The 23,298-nt window shown below is 41.7% G+C and overlaps 2 protein-coding genes across 3 annotated transcripts in view; one reads left to right on the top strand and one right to left on the bottom strand.

Annotated features, from left to right (window-relative positions):
- Window positions 1-427: 427 nt before the first annotated feature.
- chrm5b (cholinergic receptor, muscarinic 5b) lies at window positions 428-17,173 on the bottom strand. 2 transcript variants are annotated; one of them, XM_085771025.1, is made up of 2 exons: window positions 17,112-17,173; window positions 428-2,050 (listed from the first exon to the last, which is right to left on the bottom strand). In XM_085771025.1, exon 2 carries the CDS (start codon window positions 1,964-1,966, stop codon window positions 428-430), a length of 1,539 nt encoding a protein of 512 aa, XP_085627151.1. In that variant the 5' UTR covers window positions 1,967-2,050; window positions 17,112-17,173. The 2 variants fall into 2 exon arrangements, with proteins under 2 accessions (XP_085627151.1, XP_085627150.1); XM_085771024.1 differs by lacking the exon at window positions 17,112-17,173 and adding an exon at window positions 16,772-16,900.
- The window catches only part of aven (apoptosis, caspase activation inhibitor), a 44,642-nt gene continuing 24,136 nt past the window's right edge, over window positions 2,793-23,298 (top strand). Inside the window, exons 1-2 of the mRNA XM_085771026.1 lie at window positions 2,793-3,030; window positions 5,813-5,984. Of these exons, the coding sequence (XP_085627152.1) occupies window positions 2,824-3,030; window positions 5,813-5,984 (379 nt within the window). The 5' untranslated portion in view covers window positions 2,793-2,823. The remainder of the gene's footprint in view (window positions 3,031-5,812; window positions 5,985-23,298) is intronic.

Raw genomic sequence — 23,298 nt, forward strand, 5'->3', positions numbered from 1 at the left:
TGGAAAGTTGTCGGACTCAGGATGGACAATTAAAAAAAAAAAGGATAAAAATTAGTAGAAACAAAGATACCGTCTTTAAATCCACATATTGTTCTTCTTCCTGGTCAAGATCTGGCGAGATGAGGAGTGGGCAAACATCACATCTTTCCCAGGTTCCCTTTGAACCCACTCTGTAACCATTAACCACTGTACGGATGTGTTGGCAGCTTCTTTTCTGTAATAATCTAAGAGCAGAGCAGCAGTGTAAGAGCTGCATCAGGCTCAACACATCTCCCACCAACCAACACACACAAAAAAAATCCTATACCACAAAAATCACATGCAGCTCTTCATGCTGAAGACGATTCCACCGACCACCGGGAATATCAACAACAAAGTCCAACAACGTTATAGGCAAAAGTCTGCGATAATGACCTCATCATCATCATCAAGTCATCTTATTGTTGACGTTGGGGTTTTGTCCGCACCAGTAGAGCTTGTCCTCTCCTCTCCTCCGCCTCCTCCACTGGCAGAGCAGCAGCATGCGAAACGTCTTCTGGAAGGTCTTGTTGCACAGCGCGTAGCACATGGGGTTGATGGTGCTGTTGACGTAGCACAGCCAGTAGCCCAGGTGCCAGAGGGACGTGGGGATGCACTCGGTGCAGAAGGTGGAGATGAGCACCATGATGTTGTACGGCGTCCACGTGAGGATGAAGGCCAGCAGGATGGCGCTCAGAGTCTGGGCCGCCTTCTTCTCCTTCACCAGCACCATCCTCTTCCTCTTGGTGATCTGGTTCTTCAGCACCGGGTCCATGGGCTTGGAGGTGGTGGAGGAGGAGGACGGGGAGGCGTTTTTGACGGGCTGCTCTGCCTCCGAGGGGCAGGGCGTTGCGGGGGTAGGGTTCCCGTTTTTACCCTTCGACCCCGGTTTGAACTTATAAGAGATGCACTTTTTACTGGTCTTCTTCTGAGGAGTGGAAAAATACGGATCATCTGTGTAATCGGTCGCCTGCCCGTTCTTATTACTCTGCCCACTGCCTTGCTCTTTGAAAGATCCCTGTGGGGTATCTATTGAAACATGAGGCTCCTCCTCCTCAGACGAGGTGTAGCTGTTGAAGGAAGTTATCGCGTCTGCTTTGGCCCACGCGTCGTCCGACCTAGTAGTTGTCTTTGTGGCGTTACTTTGGTTAGACGAGGACCAGGAGGCCTGACTCCGGTCTCTCCTCTCGCCTCTGGTGAAGTGAAAACAGGACTGAATAATGGTTTTCTGTGGTTTATTCCCCTCTGGGACATTTTCTGTGGCGAGTCCCTGCAGCTCTGCCAGATCTTTGGTGCGTTTCTGTGTCTCCTTGTAGATCCTACAGTACAGGATAGTCATAACGGAGACCGGGATGTAGAAAGCAGCGATCGCTGTCCCAAATGTGATCACAGGCTCAGTTAAAAACTGGATCTGACACTGATCTCTCTCCTCTTCCTCCACCTCTCCTGCAAAGTACTGCCAGCACAGAATGGGTGGCGCCCAGAGGACGAAAGACACCAGCCACGCGAGGCCGATCATGATGGCAGCTCTCTTTGGAGTCCTCTTTGCCCTGTAAGTCAGCGGCCTGGTGATGGAGAAGTATCTGTCAAAGCTGATGACAAGCAGGTTCATAACTGAAGCGTTGCTGGCCACATAATCCACAGCGAGCCAGAGATCGCATGCTAAGTTCCCCAGGGACCAGTAACCCATCAGTATGTATGTGGTGTACAGGTTCATGGACAGCACTCCTATGATGAGGTCAGCGAAGGCCAAACTCAGCAGGTAGTAGTTGTTTACAGTCTTCAGCTGGCTGTTCACTTTGAAGGACAGCATCACCAGCACGTTGCCGACTATAGTTATCAAGCTGACGATGGCCGACACCGTGGCGATGGTTATAACCTCCCAGAGGCTGTGAGGAGCGACGTGGACGTGTGACGTGTTGCCAAAAGTGCTGTTTGGAGGATCCATGGTGCCGTGTTATCTGTCTGTGCTACTGGTCTGAGGTCAGTATGAAGGGCCCCTCTGTGGCTCCATGTGCAATCAGCAGGTTTCCTGAAATGGAAAGAAAAACAGCAATGAGACAAACTGCACAGAATTATTATTATTATTTGTCAACGTCTGGATAAAACATGCATTCACATATTACTCTTACTGCTGTGGCTGAAGTAGTTTTTGTTTTGTTTTGGTGAACATGTTTGTGCAGCAACATCATTTCAATATGTTACATAATGTAAAATGCAATTTGATTTAATTACAACTATTTATTTATTCATTGGAAAAAACAGTTGGTAGTTTAGTGGTATTTCCAGGCTGTGATATAATTCATCACAACATAACAACAAACATGCTGGAGAAAATATTAAGTATTGCTGCTTTTTTAACATACTTTTTACAGTCTAACATTAAATCATATCCTAATTCTTATTTGTCAATACTTAGTAATATCTTCTTACCTATATTGATATTTTGAAGTAAAACAAATAAATTAGTGTGTGCTCGCCTTTTTTTATTTTTTATCCCTAGGTGTAATTGCGTAGCCTACGTGTATTAGTGGAAGTGAATTTATATTTTGTTTTATAACTGTTGAATTATTGTTTATATTCTTATCATTTACTTAATATCTGTGTACCTCAGTTATGGTTTGTACTTTATACACCGCGTTTCAGTCGAAATCAAAGCCGGAACCACTTATACACCATTTCATCGTCGGACCCGTTTCGATGTTGCACCCAGTCTAAAAACTGCCGCCACTGTGATGTGTTACACTCTAACTCGTCCGGCCGCGGCAGCAGCTGCAGCAGAGTAGACAGGACAGCAGCACAGCGATGGAGGGTAGACCGGCGAGCAGGGGCAGGGGAGGCGGCTGGAGAAGAGGCGGTCGAGGCGGACACAGCGACGGTGACAGCCTCGGCGGGGAGCACCGGGGCCGGGGCCGGGGAGGGCAGCACCGCGGCGGCCGGGGCAAGAGAGACTTCCACCGGGGCCGGGGCCGCGGCGGAGGAGGCCCCCCGGCTGCAGAGCTCCATTACCGGGTGAGAGAGCACTGGTTACCCCCATACTCGGTCCTCCTGTTATTATATCGCTTTGACAAACTGCGTTGAAAATATAGTGGATTTAGTTGTTTTTGTTTTTTTTCCCCTCGACGTGTTAAATAACACTTTTTCAAACTGTTACACAAAACTTAGTGCGTCATGGTGTTTGATTCACCCTAATTACCGCTCATTAGAGTGTAATTATCAGCCGGTGTTGCAGGTAATTATCACCAAACTACTGTGCAGAGGCGCTGTAAAAAGCCTGATATATTGTTATGTTGTTTAAATGAAGTTATGCCTCCAAAAGCTAACTTATTGCACCACCATAACCTGGTTCATGACTTAGCATCAGGGCCGTTGCTAGGAATTCTGGGCCCCCTTAAAGAATACTAAAGTGGCCCCCTCCCCCTAACTTTTCCAGTTTTTTTTTTTTATCGTTTTTTATTTAGCCTTCCTTGTTTTGATGCTAATGCAGCATTACACTGCAAAAACTCAAGTATCTTAGCAAGAATATTTGTCTTATTTCTAGTCAAAATGTAATTTCTAGTCAAAACAAATCTCATTCTACTTAAAATAAGACACATCATATTAAAAGTAGCTTGTTTTTAGACACTTTTTACTTCTTTCAAGCATATTTTCACTTGGAATAAGTAGAAAAAATCTGATAGTGGATCAAGTTTTTCTTCCTTATTACAAGCACAAAAAACTTACTTTCACTGGCAGATTTTTCTATTTATTGTGAATTTAAGTGAAAACTATCTAAAAACAAGTTAATTTTTAGGTAATGAGTCTTATTTTAAGTGGAAAGAGATAGTTTTGACTAGAAATGAGACATTTGGACAAGAAATAAGACATATTCTTGGAAAGATGTTGAGTTTTTACAGTGTACTATGAGTATTAGTCAGGGTCTTATGCAGAATAATTCAGTCATACAAAGATTAAGACTACTGGGGTTTTTTATGGGCCCCACTGAGCGCTGGGCCCCTAGAATTATCATCACCTTTCTCCCCTATACAACGGCCCTGCTTTGCATTAAACTTCATGAGGCTGCACGTTCTCTACTGTACATTATAGGAACCATGAGAGTCCATTATCTCCCTACAGAGGCAGAGGGAGATTGAACAGGGTGACGCCATCACTGGAGGATCATCAGGCCTCTTGAAATGTCTCCCACAGCACTTTAATGTTAGCACATTGTACAATGTGGTGCCTCGGATATGACACTAGAGGGTTCATCTCCCTGTTTCCAGCGGGGATGTTCAGTCAGTCCATGCTCCTGCCATGGTAACTACAGAAATTAGAAGTTGAACAATAGGGGCTCTTTGATTGCAATCATAAAAAAAAAGAAAAAAATCTCCTTCGGTTCATGGGGGCTTCTTGATTGCAATCATGAAAATCTCCTTTGGTGCATCCATAGCTACCATGTGGTCTTGATGATATTGTTTTTTTTGGGTGGGGAAGAGACAAATGAGAATTGTTTTGTTATTTTTGTCTGTGTGTCTGTGTGTGTGTGTGTGAGTTTTGACAAGGCACTGACGGGAAAAGCTGAGCAAAACCCACAGTGACACATTTGTCAGTCTGCAGGTTTCCATGACAACATCATCATTATGAGTTTTTTTTTGTTTTTTTTTGGCAGCTATGTGACAAAACAGGAAGAAATCAGTGACTCAGACGATTTTAACAAGTTCAATTTGGGCACCGTCATCTGTTCTTTGTCGCACAGTCAATGAGACACGACTTTTACCTTTTTTAAAAAAAACTTTTTTTGTTAGATGTAGCCAGCCACCGTCATGATGGACAGGAGTGTTCATCAGGTGTTAATGGTCTCTTTACAAAAAAAGCCCTTTTGAATTGTACTTTGTCACAGCAAAGCATTCAGCTTAGACTTTTTAAAGTGAGACATACAAAACTTTTTTTTAGAGGATCTGTTATTTCTCTTCATCATGATCCACGCCTTTCCCCGATATTAAATAATGCCAGTTATTTTCCTGTTGACAGACTCATCTGTTGGTTGAAACCTGCTGTTTTGTCACCGTCTCATCACCTGGACTGTGGAGGAACATTAGCTGAAAGTTGAAACCTTGTCCTTGTAATAAAAGAAGATGCTATTTTTCTGCAGAATGGTCGGTGTTATTAACCTTCACTTACAAAAATAACCTCCTTATATCTGCAGTATTCAACTTCTAGGGTTTTTGAAGTTTGCAAATTGCCAGACATTTCATTGATATTCCTTTTAAATGATTAAAAGTTACCTTCAACCTGTCTAACTACTAGGCTTGGGCGGTATCCAAATTTTGATACCGTCAAACTTCCTCCACATTTTACCACGGTATACGGTATTACCGTGACTAATTAAACGGGCAGGTAAAAGTAGGCTAAAACATATTAAACAAACTGAAAATTCAACCACACATAAGTGCTACTGGACATATAATGAATTTTAGACATTAAATTACTTTTATTTAATATTTAATCCTTATCTCCTATATAAGTGCATTGCATTTTTTCTTGATGGTATTGAAATTGATACCGTTGCTATTTTTAAACACCTGCAGTATACGGTATTACTGTAATACCGCCCAAGCCTACTAACTACATCATAGTCTGCGATTCAGGTGCAACTGGACCAGGACTGTGTAGCCTGACAAAGAACAGATCACGAACAAACATTGTCTTTTTATCAGCCAAACTGTCATTGGCTGATAATTATCGGCCAAAATACAGATACAGTATATTGTAATTAGCCACACTCATTGTGTTTTCCCGCCACGTTCTCTTTCAGCATCAAGATGAAGGTGCCGACGTTCAGGAGGAAGACGACAGGGCGCAGGTTTTCTCCAGGAGGAAACTGGAGTCAAACTGGGATCGTTACGCGGCGTCGGAGAGACAGGAGCCCGATGACGACATGCCCTATCAGAGGGGAACGGATTACCTCGTCCTGCTGGAGTCAGCAGGTAAGAAAGATACGGACACGGAAAAACCTGGGAGAGTCTGTGTTTGTTTTTGCGAACCACGCTCATCGAGCCTCGTCAGCTCTCAGCGGGAGTCGAGTCAGGCGTCTGAGCTTTCCAAAACAATTAGATGCTCTTTAGAGCCTACTCATCTGGGCTTAGATTTGTTTACATGAATGAGTGAGTTTATTTCACAGGTGGAATATTATAAGTAAACAAAACAACTTTCACATAACCATGGAGTAGGGGTGGGCGATATGGGAAAAATATCATATCACGATTTTTAAAAAAAAACAAATTTTTCCCAAAAGCTGAAGCGACAATTTCACACTTAGTTGCTGCGTCTCTGTTTACGTACTTCCATTCTCACACTGGCTGGCTATTGTTTTTGAACGCAGAAGTGCATTTGTGTTGCAATTATGTCAACATGCAGTGCACAGTAAGTACCCAGGTGGTGCAGTCGGAGTGGCCCAGGAAACTGAGTGGACACTTCTGAACCTGAACGGTCGCCATCTTGGCTACAAAGAAGAAGATGATGATGAGAAGGGAAAAGCAACGAGTTTTAAAGAGGAATGATGCAAGATTTTTACCTTAATTAAGCAACTTGTTACAAGTGAGAGTGGAGGCTCTCTCTCCCTTCAACATAGCGTCTCTTGGCCGAAAACCAACTTTGAGAGATTGAGAGACAAGATCAGAGCCTCAGACCCGGTGTCCCAGCTCTCGTCTCTGCAGCACCGACACAAACGCGCCCCGTAAACCTGTAATCTCTTGTTTATGACAGACAAGACTACATACACGCTGTGAGGTAAGAGTCAAGAAAAGAAAAGGTTGACTTAAACCTGTCACAGATGACCGGATGGGCGTCACGGTCACATGTTGCAGTCGTCATTTCAACCACATTGGTGTGTACATGTGCTATGTTTTTATTTGCTGCTCCACCATGTGGCGTCACTTTGCACAACTAGATATTCACTTTACCAATAATCACTGGATTACAGCGTTTACACAGGAGTATCATGTTTTTGTGTTGACTTTTAATTTGTTAATTAGTGGCTTTCACTGGGTGTCAAATTCTCCACTGAGACTGATTGTGCTTTTCTGAAGTTGCGTCTTCATCCTAATTAGTTAAGAGGAAACGTCTGCCGTCTTCAGAGACTGTAATTGCTCTGTATGGACACTGCTGTCGGATGGCTGCATACACGATCCTTGTTTGTCTTTGTTTGCACATTTCAGCCTCAGTGGTCAGTGTTTTGCCCCCTGGGCCTTTCTGCAGCCTCATCCCCGTGTCTGTTGATACTTCCTCTCCCTCCCCTCAGAGGAGCAGGAGGTAGAGAGCTCAGCGCGTCTTATTAGGATCGCTTCAAACACAGCACAGGACTCGGATTCAGAGAGAAAACAGCCGCCGTGTCCGACCGGCACGTTCAAGCTCGTGTCTCTCTGCAGGTTGAGTTAAGTAAGGCAGAGTGTTAGTGTTAGTCCCCAAGTCTGTCAACTGTGCCGCCTGCATTTTTTATGATGTGACAAACTGGGAAGCAGACGGTCTCATTTTAGCAGCTCCCACATGTGCAGTAATTTAGCCAGAGTTACTGGTGTGTGTGTGTGTTTTGAATTCGCTGTCGCCTTCGGCTTTGTAGCAGTTGTTAAGGAGAGACTCCACCGGATTTTAGAAGAGGGCGATGCCGATGCGGCTCCACCGGCCTCTGTGGGCTGAGACGTTTGTAGGCGGAGGTAAACACGCCGCCATTACAAACTCACACAGTAACAGCGATGTGTTCAAACCACAGCATGCACATCAGATGTTGTTGAATAAAGATGATCGAAGATTAATCAGAATTTAGTCCAGTTTTGCTCGATGTCGACTCTGAGCCGTGCTGCCTCACATCTTGAGACAATAAACTTCAATAAACGCCAACAAAAAAAGATCCACAAATCTGTTTCACTTTTCTAAATCTCAGTAAATCCTCATGTTCACTCTCTCTCAGCAGCGCGTCGACGAAGGGACTGACCCTGAACTGAGAAAGAAGCAGCGACGGGGGGCAGAGGGCGAGACCCCACCCCACCTGCCTCTCTCCGTTTGAGCCTTTTAATGTGTCCGTACTTGACGCTCTACTTTACCGACCTATTTAAGTTTATTCAGTTTTCAGCGAGCAGCGATTTTAACAACTTCTCCAGTTATCAACAGACTGAGGAAACTGACAAGAAACGAAACCCCTTCTGACCTGAAACTTCCCTCTGCGCTCAGACTTTCGTGGCATATTTGTCTCTTTTTCTCCTCAGACTTTATTTGTGTCATCTATTTGTAAGCACAGTAGCAACACACACACACACATGCACACACAGACCCCTCGTGGTTTGGGAGTTGGAGTTGAAGGCTGTCCTCTGCATTTATGTCACTCTCAAACTGGGTTCTCGCTGCGTCTGTCAACCCTGACAGAACTGATCTGCACCTCCTCAAAACTCCTGAGATGTCGGAGCTGAGGAGAAGATCTGACTCGTTCTGTGCAGGACTGGATTTGGTCAGTTTAGGCGGCCTGTAGTTTTTTTTTCTCCACATGTTTCTGACGCCTTCAGAGGTTTCTGATAATGAGGACGATACCGGGCAGGTTGGGGCACAGTGCAGCGCAGCCAGGGAGGAGAGCGTCTTATTTCATTTTGTTGGAACTAAGTAAAAAAAAAAGTCCCATCCCATTCGAGTTACTGTTTGACCTCAGGTTTGTTCATATTAAAAAAACAACAACAACAGATTATTAGTTTAGTTTATGATTGAACACACATTTTTTATGTGTTCAAATCTACCTCAAAGGGATATTTTTCAATTATTCTGCTTTTTGCACAGATAACCGTATTGTTGCTGTTGTGGTGGTTGTTGTAACCATGGTGTTGGATTTGTCGACTCGAAGAAGACCAGGTGCAAACCCTGCTAAGCTACATATCGATCAAAGAGAAAATTAATCCACAATCATTTTGATAGTAGTTAAGTTTGTGGATGTTATTTATTTAGTAAAAAGCATCATTTACCATAATTTTAAATGGTCAGAAGTGCAAAAATAAAAGAATAAAAGCACAAATAAGTATTTACTAATAAAAGCTTTGGTTGATATCCTCTTTTTCTGTAGAAAATGAAACTGCCCTCTTGGTCAGTGCTTCTCAAACCTTTTTTACGGACCCCCATTGGACAAAACTTTGAAACAAACACCAGAAATACACATGAAATGAACAAATATTTGTTCAGAGCCCGAATAATGTTATTAGTCAGTGTAAGTTAAAATTACTGCCGTTGGCATGAATTTTTGGAAAAATTTCAAGAAATTTCTGGGGGGGAAAAAAAGTGTAATATTTCAGAAAAAAAAAGTGGTTAAATTTTGAGAAAAGGTTGGGGAGTTGAGAACCACTCCGCTAGGTGGACTAAAACAAAAGTACATCCTACATGTCAACAGGTTAAATCCTATAGTGTCCTGTAACTCTGCATCTTTTCAAACCCCTTACTTACATTTGCTCAGTGTGCTGTCTTTGTAAATTATCAGCTTTCTTCACCCAGTGCAGTGAGGAGAACACGCTGCTGAACGCTGGAGTTGAAGCAGGCTACAAACAACCATGTGTCAGGCGAGTTGGCCAAAAAAGGTGATTGTGGATCTGATCTTGATGCAGTTCCAACCCTGGAGGCATTTATCATGCAGCGCCTCGATGTAGGAAGCACAACTGTGGCTTCACCTGGTTTCCCTCTCTCACCCAGTGTCTCCTCATCATGACTGAGTAGGTTTCATAACACACTGCTGCAGGTAGTGGAGCACTTCACTGTGTAAACTGTCTCCACCAAACTCCTCTGGTGTATAAATATAAAACATAATCTAGTGTTGGATCTGAGGCCTTACACTAACACATCAGCCTGGTATTAATGGAACAGTGATCATGCTCAGATAAGTGAGTTTCCCTGTTTTAATAATAATATATGGCATACGAAAGACCTGGAAAGAATTTAAATGATATTTTACTGTTATATATGCTCTTTTTATTTATGTTTTTTTTACTTGTTTATGATTCGGTGAGTTAGCCCTGTCACAGACCTGTTACATCACTCAGCTTCTTCTAACATTGTGCAGATACTAGAAAATATTCAGGTCCTTTTAAGTCATTTTTAAATCTATAAACCAGCCAGGTTATATTTTTTAAATATACTAAATATATATTATTATTATATTAAATATATCATAGGTTTATTTTTAAATGCTCTGATATGACCCACAGGGTGAGATTTTTCCCCTGTAGCTCCTACGGCAGCGCGTGTAGCTAATCAGTCTAGGTTGTCATGGCTACCACTGTAAACATACAACTGTACTGTGGTGGCATACCGATTGTTGCCGTGGTTACTAAAATAGAGGTCATGGCGGCTTGATTTGGTGTAGCTTAAAATGACTTGATTTGGTTTAGGAAAAGTGATTTGTGGTTTTGATTAAACTAAGCACTTCCTGAACATTGGATAATCTTTGTTGTCATGGTTACAATACAAAAATGTGGTTAGCTTTTTTTTTTTTTTTTTTAAATGTTTTTTCGACGTTAAACTGCTGGTTTGCACTCATTTAGCCTACTATCATTCTGTGTTTTTGTCAACTCATCCATCAACAGCTTGTCAGCATATATTTTTCTCGACTACTGTAATAATCACTATGGCCACTAGATGTCGCCTAGCAACCTCTACAGTCCATGCTAGCAACAAAACGAAACTATGGGACGACTGAGGGGCTTTATTTCATCATTATCAAGACCCAAGTGGAGCTATCAGCTACTTAAAGGTCCAGTGTGTAATATGGGAGGAAAACCGTGTCACCTAGCGGTCAGATAGATCGCAACGCTCACTCGCTCGCGCGCACTCACTCCTCGACCGTCGGCAAAGTGGCCTCCGAGGACAAAACTTGTTCACCACGACTGAGAGGACTGGGGGTATTTCAGGAGCATGGAGCGATGAGGTGAAGATCTAAACCATTTTACGATATATTGTTTGCTGTTTCCTACTCCTTCTTTCTTTCCTTCCTCCCTTTACTTTATTGGTTTATTTATGAATGCGTTTTGCATGACTAATTTCTGAAACGCGCTCTCTGGCTGGCTGGATTTTCCATTCGGGCTGTTGTACAAACATGGCGGCGCAAGGTGGCGACAATCTCTAAAGCAAGACCCTTGATAAATGTAGCCTATACAAACAAACACATTTTTATTTCATAGCGATTATGCACTAAATATATTAATGGGTAGTAGGCTATATTCAGATTTTGCCAATAAACCTGGCCAATTATTACACACTGGACCTTTAAGTCTAGAAATATTTGCCTTTTAATGAAGATCTACGCCAAGTCAAACAGAAGAGAAAAGTCAATGTGATATCCTGTTTATTCAAAAATGCTGTTAATTTCCTGCTAAATTCATCCATTATGCTAATGTACGAGTTTGTTTTTAACTCCGTGTGAGTGTTTGGAGCAGTTAACTGTGTTTGTAGGACTCTGTGTGTGAGTGTGTGTATGTTTTTTTTTCTCACGCCATTAGAGAGCTGGAGAGTGTTGAAGCGCCGTGTTGTCTCTCTGCCGTTCTCCTCTAGCGTAAATGCCAGAGGTGCTCTTGTGAGTTGTTTGACTCCCATCTCTTGTCTCTGTTTTTTGCCCACATTGTCAGATTAGTCATGCCATACAGCAAGAGGCTGCTGCTCTCTAGAGGACACTTAATTGTACGTGGGTGGTGATGCTTTCAAGAGTCGTTTTTCTGGCCAATTAAGGTAGCCATGAAATCAGGAATTTGCCACAGAAACCTCCCTTTTCCCCTCGGCTGAAGTTGTTACTGAATACTTAGCGTGGAGCTTATATCACCGGCACTTTTGTGTATCCAAGGTGTTGAAGTATTCTGTTTGTTTTATTGGCAGGATTGGGCCGGATGTACAGGTCAGGAGGATGCTCAGATGTTATGTATTTTTAGGAGAGAAATGGCCCACGGCACTGTTTCTCAACCTTTTGTAATGCATCTACCAATTCTTTCGAGATTTAAAAGTCCCAGAGCAGAGAGGTCGAGAGCAGAGCTTTACCTCCGGAGCGGTGGAGGCGTCAGGCGTAAGAGAGATTATGGGCCTAATTTTACAATGTTTTAATCAAATAGACACAATATTTTTTCCCCCCTACTCCCCTGTCCTTTTGCTGCAGTACGACGCACTCTTAACAACAAGGATGCTGCCGGTCATAACGTGACACTTCATCTAATAACGCTGCCGACCGTCCAGCGATTTCAGAGCTCAACGGGCCAAAAAACACAAAAGCGTGTAAATATATATCTGAGTGGGTGGTGGTTTGTTTTTCTCTGACCTGACATTTAGGGTCAGAATCGCTGCACAACACAGAGACACTGCACGACACGTTGTTAGAGGATCTTTACAACAACTTACAACAGACGGATCAATTAACTAACTCACTACTCTTGTTGAACCTTCCTATGTGTTTAAATTTGTTTTAAATTTGTTTTTCTAATTATATTCACTGATAATTAACTGAATTTCTTTATATCTTCGATTCAACAAAGCACTTGCATATCATCTACTCTATTCATAGACCAAATAATAAACAATAAATTAAGGGATAAAATACAAATTAATTTGAATAAAAATAATAATTCGTTGTAGGCAGATCTTCCTGTTACAAATGAAAACTTGAACACAATGCTCAGTTCACTGCTATCAGCAGCCTCATGAGACTGTTGCTACTTAATTTTGATATTTAACATCATGACATTGTCACATGTGGCTGATGTCTGGCCAGTATAACTGAGTTTTCTCTATATAATGTGGTACAACAGAGCAATTTCATTGGTTTCTACACTGTAGTAATTAGGGATGCACTATAACTATCGGTACAGATAATTATCAGCCCGATATTGGTTGATAATTATCGGCCAAAATACAGATACAGTATATTGTAATTAGCCAAACTCATTTTCAGTCCATTTGCCCCTTAAGTTTATTTGAAACAATAAAAAATGTAGATTTTTGAAGAGTTATAACTGTTCTTGTCTTTATTGTGATAACAGTAGTGATGTCGGCTATATAATTTAAGTTAAGTCAGAGACATAACGGTAAATCCGTCTTTACTTACTACATCTTAGCCTTTCTTAACTACAGATGTGTATATAAACTATTAAAAATGTTATTGGTTATTGGCATCGGTTACGATCAGCAGATAGTTATCGGTTATCAGCAGCGGTTATCAGAAGCAGATAGTTATCGGTTATCGGTATCGGTGGAAAAACAGATATCGTGCATCTCTAGTAGTGATATTATAAAGAGAAGGTCTAGATGTGTCAGTTGCCTTGAGATGACTTATGTTGTGAGTTGGAGCTCTATAAATAGATTTGGCCTGACTTGACTTCATTTCTGTACATGAATGAGACAGCTGAGGAAAGGATGGACACCTTCAGTCTGCACGTTACACTTTATATTATGAGTCATATGGTGCGTTGGGTTGGTTTACAGCAGGTTGAGTTTGTCGTTTGTCGTCCTGTAGTGGGAATATACTGGAGCTAAGGATTTGTGCTTTTGCCAGTGATGGAGGAAGAAAAGGTTAAAAACGCCGCCGCTCTGTCAGTGTCTCTGTGTGTTTCTGGGACTAACAGTCGTTACCTGTTGCATTAGCTTGGTTCACGACCTCTGAGTCTCTGCCCACATCTCAAATTGTCAGCTGTTAAAATGTGAGAGCAAAGTGGAAAATTGAATAACATTTGAGCAACTCTGTGTGTGTGAAGTGTGTCAGAGAAAACACGGATAGAATAACAAAGCTCCTTTTTCACTTTTAAAAGCGTATTGTGCCTCATGAGTGTGTGTGTGTGTGTCTGTAAAACTGACAGAAGAAACACATATCTATCACCTATGAAATATTGATTTCATGTTCACCTCTGTGAAGTGTCATCACACACACTCACTGTGACGTTACTGAGCACATGAGTCATGATGAGCGATGTGTTTACAGTGCTCGGGGAAACAATGGTAAATTTGAACATCTAAACGTCCATTAAAACTGGGCAAGGTGAAGATCAGGTGGTATGAGTGAAAGCTCCAGAGCAGCTGCTGCTAAATGGACCACGAGGTGACGTGAGTGCAAGAAAGATTTAAACATTTTATATCTGTTTTCAGTTTATTGCGTATTATTTAGTCTGTGTTACAGTAGTGGAAAGTAACTAAATACTTTCCTGCAGTATTGCTGCCATCTGAGTACTTTGAGTACTACAGTCCATATAATGTCCTATACTTTTTATTCATACATTTTTTTCCTCCTCTAGTTCAGAACCTGCCGCTGCAGTTTATATAATGTCCATTTGTATAACTTGACACTGTTTATCTTTCATTTTACATTTTCCTCTGTTTAATGTATCCTGATGTATTTGCTGTTGCGGTGACTCAGCTTTTCCCACACTTTCATCCCCTCTGCTCGGTCAGTATTTGTCTCTGTCTGCACTGGAAAGTAAATGCCCCAAAAGTTACATCTCCACATTGAATTTGCCATCTTTAAAAAATATATTCTGGAACATAATCGAGCGACCAGGAGTCGTACAGTGGCCGACTTTCTGTTTGCAAAAGCTCCATTGAAAGCTCTACTGTACTCGGTGTGATTAGAAAAAAACGCAGCCTGACGGGGAAATTATGTAAACAGACTGTCTGATTTGAATTGAAGGTCATGTTGATTTCTGTTTTTGTGTAGCTGCGTGGCTTTTATGTAGCACCACTGCTTGTCCAAACATCCCCAAGTGCTTTTAGCATTCATGTGTTTTGATTGACTCTGATTAGCACCTTCTATTAAACATTCAAGGGCCAGATTCGCTGTGTCAGGAGGGAAAAAAAGAAAAAAAAAGACCACGTTTCACCACTCCGTCTACTTTTTTCAAGGATGAAACCTTGGAGCTTTTCATACTTGAAATTTTTCAGAATCAGTGCGAATTCAAAAACGGCTTTTGTGCAGAGATTTATTTATTTATTTTTTATCGCCTTGAGAACTTCAGTCGTGGTGAACCAGGGAGTGACGGCGAATTGAGTGAATTGAATTGAACCCCATCGATTTGCCTTCTCGCCTCAAGGAATGAATTTCTATCGACTGTTTTTTTGTGACACAAAGGTGTTTAATTTTGGCAGGTCATCTCGTCACAGTCTTTGCATTGTTGGGGGTTGATTGTGCTGTTGCCAGGGGTAACTCACACACACACAATTGTGCAATTCCCCTGCTCTTTGAGTGTGTCCGTGTGCCTGCAAGACGGTGGGGAGTTGCTGGGCTAGTTATTTTACATCCTAACATGGCCATCTATCTGTACACATTAACACAGGGATCAATCCTCCTCCCCCGCAGCCGTAGTTTACCGAGGCTGCTAATGGGCGCCCATCAAGGCTCAATCATAATGAGACAAAAGGAAATCGCATTAAAGCTTCAGTGATTCGCTGAACTAGATTGACAAACACAAGGACGTTTTTCCTAACGGAGATGAATAGTCCCAATCACGCCATTAATTTATATGTTCCTGTGTTGTTATGGATACTTGATTATCCAACGTGGAGACGGGGAGGGAGGCTGGCGTCAAAGCAGAGGAATGAGGCCGGTGGCGTTACAGGTGCTGGGTTTTGGTTTCCCCCCTGCGTCTGCTGATGGCGCGAGGCTAAATAAAGCAGCAGGTGGAGCGCAGACACTTCACTGAGATCATCCCACAGAGGAGAGAGAGTCTGCCCACTTTCATCTGCAAATACCTGGGCCATCGTTTGGCTGTCAGACAGCTAAATATTTACGTTTATAAAATATCACAGGATATTCAAAAAAAAAAAAAAAAAAAGAACATCACATTTGTCAGTCTGAGTCACGTCTTCAAATATCTTCTTTTGTCAGTTTATAGTTTGAAAGGACAAAAAATCCTCACATTTAAGAAGCTTGAACTGATGAATATTTGACATTTTTGCTTGAAAAATAAAAAAAAAAGTTTCTTCATTAGCAAAACTACAGCTGCAGCTATTGGGTATTTCCATTATTGATTAGTCTTTCGATTCATAAGCTGAAGCTCAAATTGCTTGTTTTTTTCCCAATTAACAATCCAATCACATCCAGTTTACTGTAGCGCAACGACTCTTTGAATAATCAATCAAAACAATAATAATTGGCAACCATTTTGGTTTGTTTTTTTAAGCAGAGATGTCTTTTGTCTTACATAAAAGTAAAATGAATATAGTGCTGTTATGTGTATATATAGTGCTTAACAGCTGTCTATTGTTTTATAGACCACATTAAAGAAGCTACAACAGGTGATTATTGATTTTCTGACAGTCGACTATCGGCTTGTTGTTTCACTTCTATTTAAATTTTTAAAACTTGTTTGGACAAAGCTGTCGGTGTTTATAGCTCCAGATGTTTAGATGCCAGCAATGTGACCTGTCATCTCCATGGTTTTTAAAATGATGCCCTAAATCGAATCAGCACATAAATAAACCACACAATCACACTCGGACTTATTTAAACACATCTTAAGATCCGGGACCAGTCTCCGATCTGTACGAGATGTTCACCGAGTGTGAACTTTGAAAATCTCTGCCGACAACTGATGAACCACAGCACTTGTTCCATGATTCATTAATGTATTAACTCGAGCTGCATTTACAATTCGGTCGTAAAAATTTTATAATGTTAGAATTTATAATCAGACTTTGCAGAACAGTAAGTGGGGTCAGTTGACAGCTGCTCCTGGGAACTGTTTAATTTCCTGCCATAACAGCCACATCAAACAGAATCCGTACTCACCGACAAAACTCGTTCCTCCAGCGTTAAACGGGCGTTCGGCCAGCTCTTTGATTTGCTCTTTTTTTTCTTTTTTCCTTTTTACTCCCTCTTCCGTCTGCCACACTTCTCTCACTGTCTTTCTCGGCTGTCTTCTTCCCTTTGCTGTCTGGTTTTCCCCCACTCACAGCTTCACACCTTCCCTCGCTGGCTCCCTCTTCCCCCCCCACTCCTCCTCCTCCTCCTCCTCCTCCTCCCGTGCTCCTGCTCCCTGACTTTTTTCCCTCTGAGCTCCTCTCTCCAACGAGGTGAAAAACACACTTGTCAAATACAGGTAGGTCATCACACCGTCTCTCATCCTCACCAGTTGCTAAGTACGAGGCGCTTTGATGCAAACAAGTTTTTCAGCATCCTCTTCCTCCTCCTTGTTCGTTCGTGTATCGTGGTGCTGTGGTATATATACGCTCCAAGCTTCTTTCTGTCTTTCTTTCTTTCTTTCTGGGACACGATGGTACAAGCAACAGCTGTTCAGTGTCAGAGTCCATGTGACAGAGGCAGCGGCTTAGGTGCCTCGATATAGTGCTGTTCAGACCTTTTTTTTTCTCTTTTTTTCTCTCCCTCTCCTTTCACAGAAGTGTGAATTACTGGAAGCGGCTCCTCGTCCTCCTCAGTGACAATGGAGTGAAGATCTCGTCAAAGCTTTTTCTTCTTTTCACAGGTGACGAACACGCAAGCCCGGCATCTTCTGAGAAATCCAAGAAAGCAGCAAGCAAACATCGCAGCTTCTCACTTCGTCTTTTTCTTTTTTTCTTTTTTTTTTCTGCTGCAAAGTTCGAGCAACTCCACTGGCAAGAAAAGTAGGAATAAAAAGCTTCGGATCCTCAAGGCTACACGGGCTGAAAGACTTTTTGTCCCCTCACTACCAGGCTTCTGCTCGCTGCCGATGAAAAAGGCTGCTCACACAACAAGCAGCACGGCGCTCCAACATCCTCACCAACACGCAGATTTCAACCGTGAGCCACTATTAGGAGAAATTCCCACATGGCCGGAAGCCTCATTCTGTATCAGAGCTCTGAGCAACATGTAAGAGAAGAGAAGAGAAGAGAGGGAGGCAGAGGTGAGGAGGTGGAAGAGGTGGAGAAGAGGAGTGGGATGAAGCACAGAGGTGGGGGGAGGAGCCGGAGGAGGAGGAGTCGACGTGGGTGTCAGCAGCGGTTCAGAAGGAGCTGCCTGTTTGCCTGTTTGCCTCTTGCGTTGCTTACTGTACAGCTGTGTGTCTTCATCACTCATACGAGTCCTCAGACAGCCTCACACGTCCCACTTCTTGACTGGCTTGGTTTTTGCATTTGACCGCATGTGCGTGCGTGCGTGCGTGCATGCGTGCGTGCGTGCGTGCACCCTCTTTAACAGCAGCACAGCCGCTGAAGTCGGTCGGTCAGTGGTGATTGGCAGAGTTTAAACTGCTTTCAGTCTGCCAGACAATCTCAGCTGCCTCTCTATCAGCTGTGCCTTTCACTGTGTGTTTTCTCTTTTCCTTCTGCTGTGACCTTACCTGCACAGATAAGCTTCTTGCTGCAGCTGCAACTATGGAGGGAGCTAACAAAAAGTCTGTCTGTGTGTGTGTGTGTGTGTGTTCGTTTCATAAGGAGCTGGCTCTGTGAGCTGAGAAACAAACTCGCTCAGTGGCTAAAATGTGAATTTATTCAATACAGAGCAGGGAGGAAGGATGTATGCTGAGTGATCTTGAACAATCCTTGGACTTGAATCCATATCTTAAATACATTCTGCAAAGGCCTTAAACACTTGCTCTTTCCTGCTGCTGATGTCAGTTTTGGAATATTTTTATATTTCATATTGGTCTCCTTGACTCTGTATCTACTTACTGTACTTCTACCTACGGAAGCTCATCATCAGTGTCAATTTTAGCAAAAATTTCAAAGGGCTATAATATAATATGCATACATTTTCGTTGCTGCTTAGCAAGGTTTCTTCAGGAATAATAAGTATTGATGGTTTCTTGCTAAGATGAAACACTGGATTTACTCGGTATCAGAAAATGGCAAAACTGTCCGACAGGGCTGGAGACGGCTGGTTAGTGCGCTAAGTTCAGAAGAGTTAACATTGGTGTTGCTTTCCACTGATGATTTTCAGCTCTCAACAACTAGCAAAATCAAGTTTGATGCTGAACTTGCAGTGTTTCTTTTACTGTTGTAGGTTAACAGCTGCTTATGTAATGGCAATGGCAAAATTCACAAATACTACTATCAAGGCTTAATCAATACGCACATTCTCCTGAAAAGGGTGGTGCTAGGAGCAGATCCCCAGACAAATTCACTGCAAAATCATGTCTTACTCCCGCACTCACCTTGAAGCTCTGTTTATCGGGTCAACGTTTCGGTCTATTGACCTTCATCAGGACCGACATTTTCACAAATATCCCTTTTTAAATAAATGAGAACAAGCTCATAATTTCTCAGTAGGTAATCCGTAATCAGTTTTCAGCTGCTTATCTGGTCCCAGGTTATGATAAGTAAAATAATTGGATAATTTGGAATCTACTCTGCAAAAACTGTGATAATTTTGGCCAATAGGGATGTCACGATTACTTGTTTTCACAATTAATCGTGGTATTTAACGCCACAATTAATTAATCGTAAAGATTCCTAAATACCGTTACTTCCCAGAAAGATGGTGTTGGAACCATATTGGCAGATGTGCGCAAAAATAAAGGTAAATGCACAGATACTGGTGCATTTAACGTAACATTGAATTGGTAGGAATTTAAATGTTAGCGTGTCATTTTTAATTAAAAAAAGCAAAACAAAACAAAAAACGATTAAAATAAACGCAAACATTTGGTATAGATGACAATTTATGACCTGAATATTTCAAACATTTCCCCTGGGGGGTTAATAATTGGTCATATATTAAAAGATACTTTAAATATTTTGTGTAAACAATGAGTAATGTAATGATATTTACACTATATTTGATTTTACACATTCATAGTGTTGTGAAATTAATTAATGCATAATAATCGTGATAATCCTAACACCGTGATTATTTCTCTGACAATAATTTTACCAAGAAAATGTATAATCCTGACATCCCTATTGGCCAATATGCCTTAAAAAGACCAAAATTGGATTTGCTGAATCCTGCAGAAACCCTGAAAACGAGTTCCTTCCGGTATCATCAGCGTCTCCAGAGTCTTTAGTTAGTTGTATGGATATCATAATGAGGAACATGCAAAGGATCAATACCAAGAGATTGATCTCGTATTGACAGGAGGCGAGTCAAGGATAATTGCCCTTTTAACATCCCCAGATAATCCCACCATTCTTCTGTGAGCCATTTATTTTGACCGGTGGTTATCGTCTTTGGTCAAGAGCCTTTCTTTAGCCTCCTCTCTCACGAAGCCGAGCAGCAAACTCATTAATGCAGGATATGATTTGACACGATTACAAGTCTCCACACTTGGAAAAGCTCATCTGTTTCCTGCTTGTTGCTGGGTTGCTGCTCATATCAACAAGCGGTGTCCACTCCAGTGGAGAGGAGCCTGGTGACTGCTGTTGACGCAATGAGACTAACACATTGTCACGTGTTGTGTACCATCATGCCATCAGCACTTGTGAAGACATGAAGCCTCATACAGGTGAGCAGCCGTGATGAAGAGGGTCGATAAATGTTAGTAGAAACTGTCGTAAGAGTAAGATTTCCTTGAGAATCAGTCTCTTTTTTTTTTCTTTTTTTTTCAAGTGGTAACAGTTGTTATATTTTTCTTTAGTGTAACAAACTATGACATGTAACTTGCATTATTGCTTGCCCGGATTAAACAACATAAAAACTGAAAAAAAAGCTATATGTTGCAGCATTAGCAGTCAGAACAAGACTTTTAAGAAACATTATTGCATTATTGAATACAATGTGGAAAGTCATGTGTCAAATATTTCATATTCTTTATAGCTGTTATTATGTAACACTGTCATTTTAATGGGTGACAAGTACGTTTGGATATAGATGATTATCACTTTTCAGTTGTCTGAGGATGCAAAGTTTAATGCAGCAACCACTCATATTGTGCAATCTACTTTTTTTTTGGTAGCAAATTTCAGTGTCAAGCATAAACTAAAAAGCAACAGTAGTTACATCCTGTGCTAGTAAAATAGCTATCAGTGTTGATGTTCCTTCTTTAACCTTTTCCCTTTTCACTTGATCAGACATCATGCTGTGGTAAGATACATGGGAGGAACAGGAAAGACATGCAACACAGTGCAGAGGCTGGACTCACAGTCCGCAGCAAGACCACATGTTGCCTTGCCTTCATGGTCTGAGGAGAATCGGTCTCTGACAGCTCCGTCGTACCTACAACCTGATGATGATGATGATGATGATGTAATTACCATGTGGACACTGCTGGATCTGCGTTGTCCTGATGCTGATGGAGATAATGATGTGGAAAGATGTTGTAGAAAGGCTCAGTAATCTTCATCTCATCCAACAGAGCCGTCTCTCTCCACACAGCTGCCTGACACATTTACTCTCCGTCACAGTGAATTAAAAAACAACACAAGTGCAGATTGTCATGAGGATAGTCTTAAATGTTTTAAATGAAACAAGGCAGACTGTCCCAACCATGGAGTAAATGAAAGAATATAAACGCAACGCAACTAGGCCAGAACTTCTCGACTCTGCAAAAATAACATCACGTTGTGATTTTAAATGGGAGATATGCAAGATTTATTTTTTACCTTAAAGGGATAGTTCGACATTTTGGCAAATTGGCCCATTGCCATAATCCCTATAGTCTTCAGTGTTGCTTCGGTACCTTTAATTGTCAGTGCAAGCTATTGATGAGATGAGATAATAACAGAACGTCATGAGACGGAGTTGTTTTCGAGGTGAATACAGAGACTGCTTGGCAAAAAACTGCCCCCGACGGGAATGCGCATCAGCAGTTTTGCATGAATTTACCTCTAAAACAACTCTGTTTCGTAACGTTCTGTTATTATCTCATAGCGTGGTGAATGTGCAGGTCACAACTTGTCCACGAGAGCGTTTTGGAGTTGTTGGACCTGTAATCTCTTGTTTATGACGGATAAAACTACAGAAATGTACACATCATAACATGTATAAATAACGGATTGCTTTCTTGCCGGTTTCATTGAAAACAAAGCAAATAAGTGGCTAGACTTGCACAATTCCCCTTAAATTTGTAATATTTTGTGTACTGTTTTCAAAAAAGGAAAACAAATTAAGCTGTAGAGAAGATCACATCTTTCAAATTAAATGAAAACCAAACACAGTCAAAGTTTGTAGAGTTCTTTGTGTTGTTTATTTTAATTGGCATGTTTACAACAAAGCTCAATACTACTTTACACTTGTGCCTTGAGATTATGTGAATTATCATTTCGGTGCTATACAAATAAAACTGAACTGAATTGAATTGCGTGAAAATACATTCATTAATGATTACAATTAAATAACAATACAAGAATCAGCATCAAAATGATAATATATGCAAATCTACATGTTTCAGTCAGTCTCCCCTCCAACATTTGTATGGTGTAATTGGTTCATTGTGACAAAAAAGACAGAATGAAGGTATTAGAATTGGAAATTGTTGCCGCTTCATGCAGTTATTATAGTATAGGATCTGGTTTCTGTTGCTCTTCATCTTCCTGCTCAGCCTCCAGGAGGACCCATTGAGGCTTCTCCATTTATCTGCCCCCCCTTCAGAAATTACATGTTGCCTGAGCCTCCTGAAAGGGTCACAACTGTTTCATCCTCACTGAGCGATTGAACCAGTCGAGCTGCCGCACTTTTCTTTGAAATTTATGTTCTTTCATCTGTACATATACTATATCGCGCACGTGTTCCCGTGGACCACCGAGCCTCAGGCTAGCTATTGATTATCAGGAGAATGGAAAAATACAAAGGGTACGAGGAGGCATGTGTAATGTATCCCTCAAGGAGTTCATGTAATGAGCCTCACATTTATATATACTGTATATATGGTGATTGCTGATTTTTACACGTCCCAGGCTTCCACCTACACAGTTGGTCTCTGCGACACCTGGTTAGCGTTAGTAATAAATTGGAGAGTGACACAGTAACCATCAATTACGAGCTGCATTCATTGATGTAGAGAGAATAACAAACACTGACTTTTTCCTCTGCGAATATTGATTTATTGTGTTAAGTGAAGCATCATTTGGAGTTTTTTTTTTTCCTGCTGTATCTGTTTGAGAGAAACTGCATAAGTGCATAAGAAGAAGGAGGCTTTACTACCACATGGTGTTGTGACGTGACGCTGCTGCTGTACCCGTCACTCTGGCGAGAGTGAAGTGGGCAACGTTGCCAGGATCCATCTCTGTGACGCTGAGGGCTTTCGATATTTTTAGGCTGCCTGACTGTGGCGGACATCATCAGTGGGGCGTCACACTCCTCAGCGTCCCCACCTTTATGACACTCAGGCTGAACCGCCGGTAATGAGCACTGTTGGGGAGAACCAGGTGGAAAATGCCCCTCTTTAGATCCTGTAGACTAAT

This window comes from Trachurus japonicus, chromosome 24 (assembly GCF_045865225.1).
Source record: "Trachurus japonicus isolate A0001 chromosome 24, Traja_1.0".
NCBI lineage: Eukaryota > Metazoa > Chordata > Actinopteri > Carangiformes > Carangidae > Trachurus > Trachurus japonicus.

Coding starts and splice junctions, on each gene's coding strand:
- chrm5b (XM_085771025.1), bottom strand. CDS start 1,966: ATGGATCCTCCAAACAGCACTTTTGGCAACACGTCACACGTCCACGTC.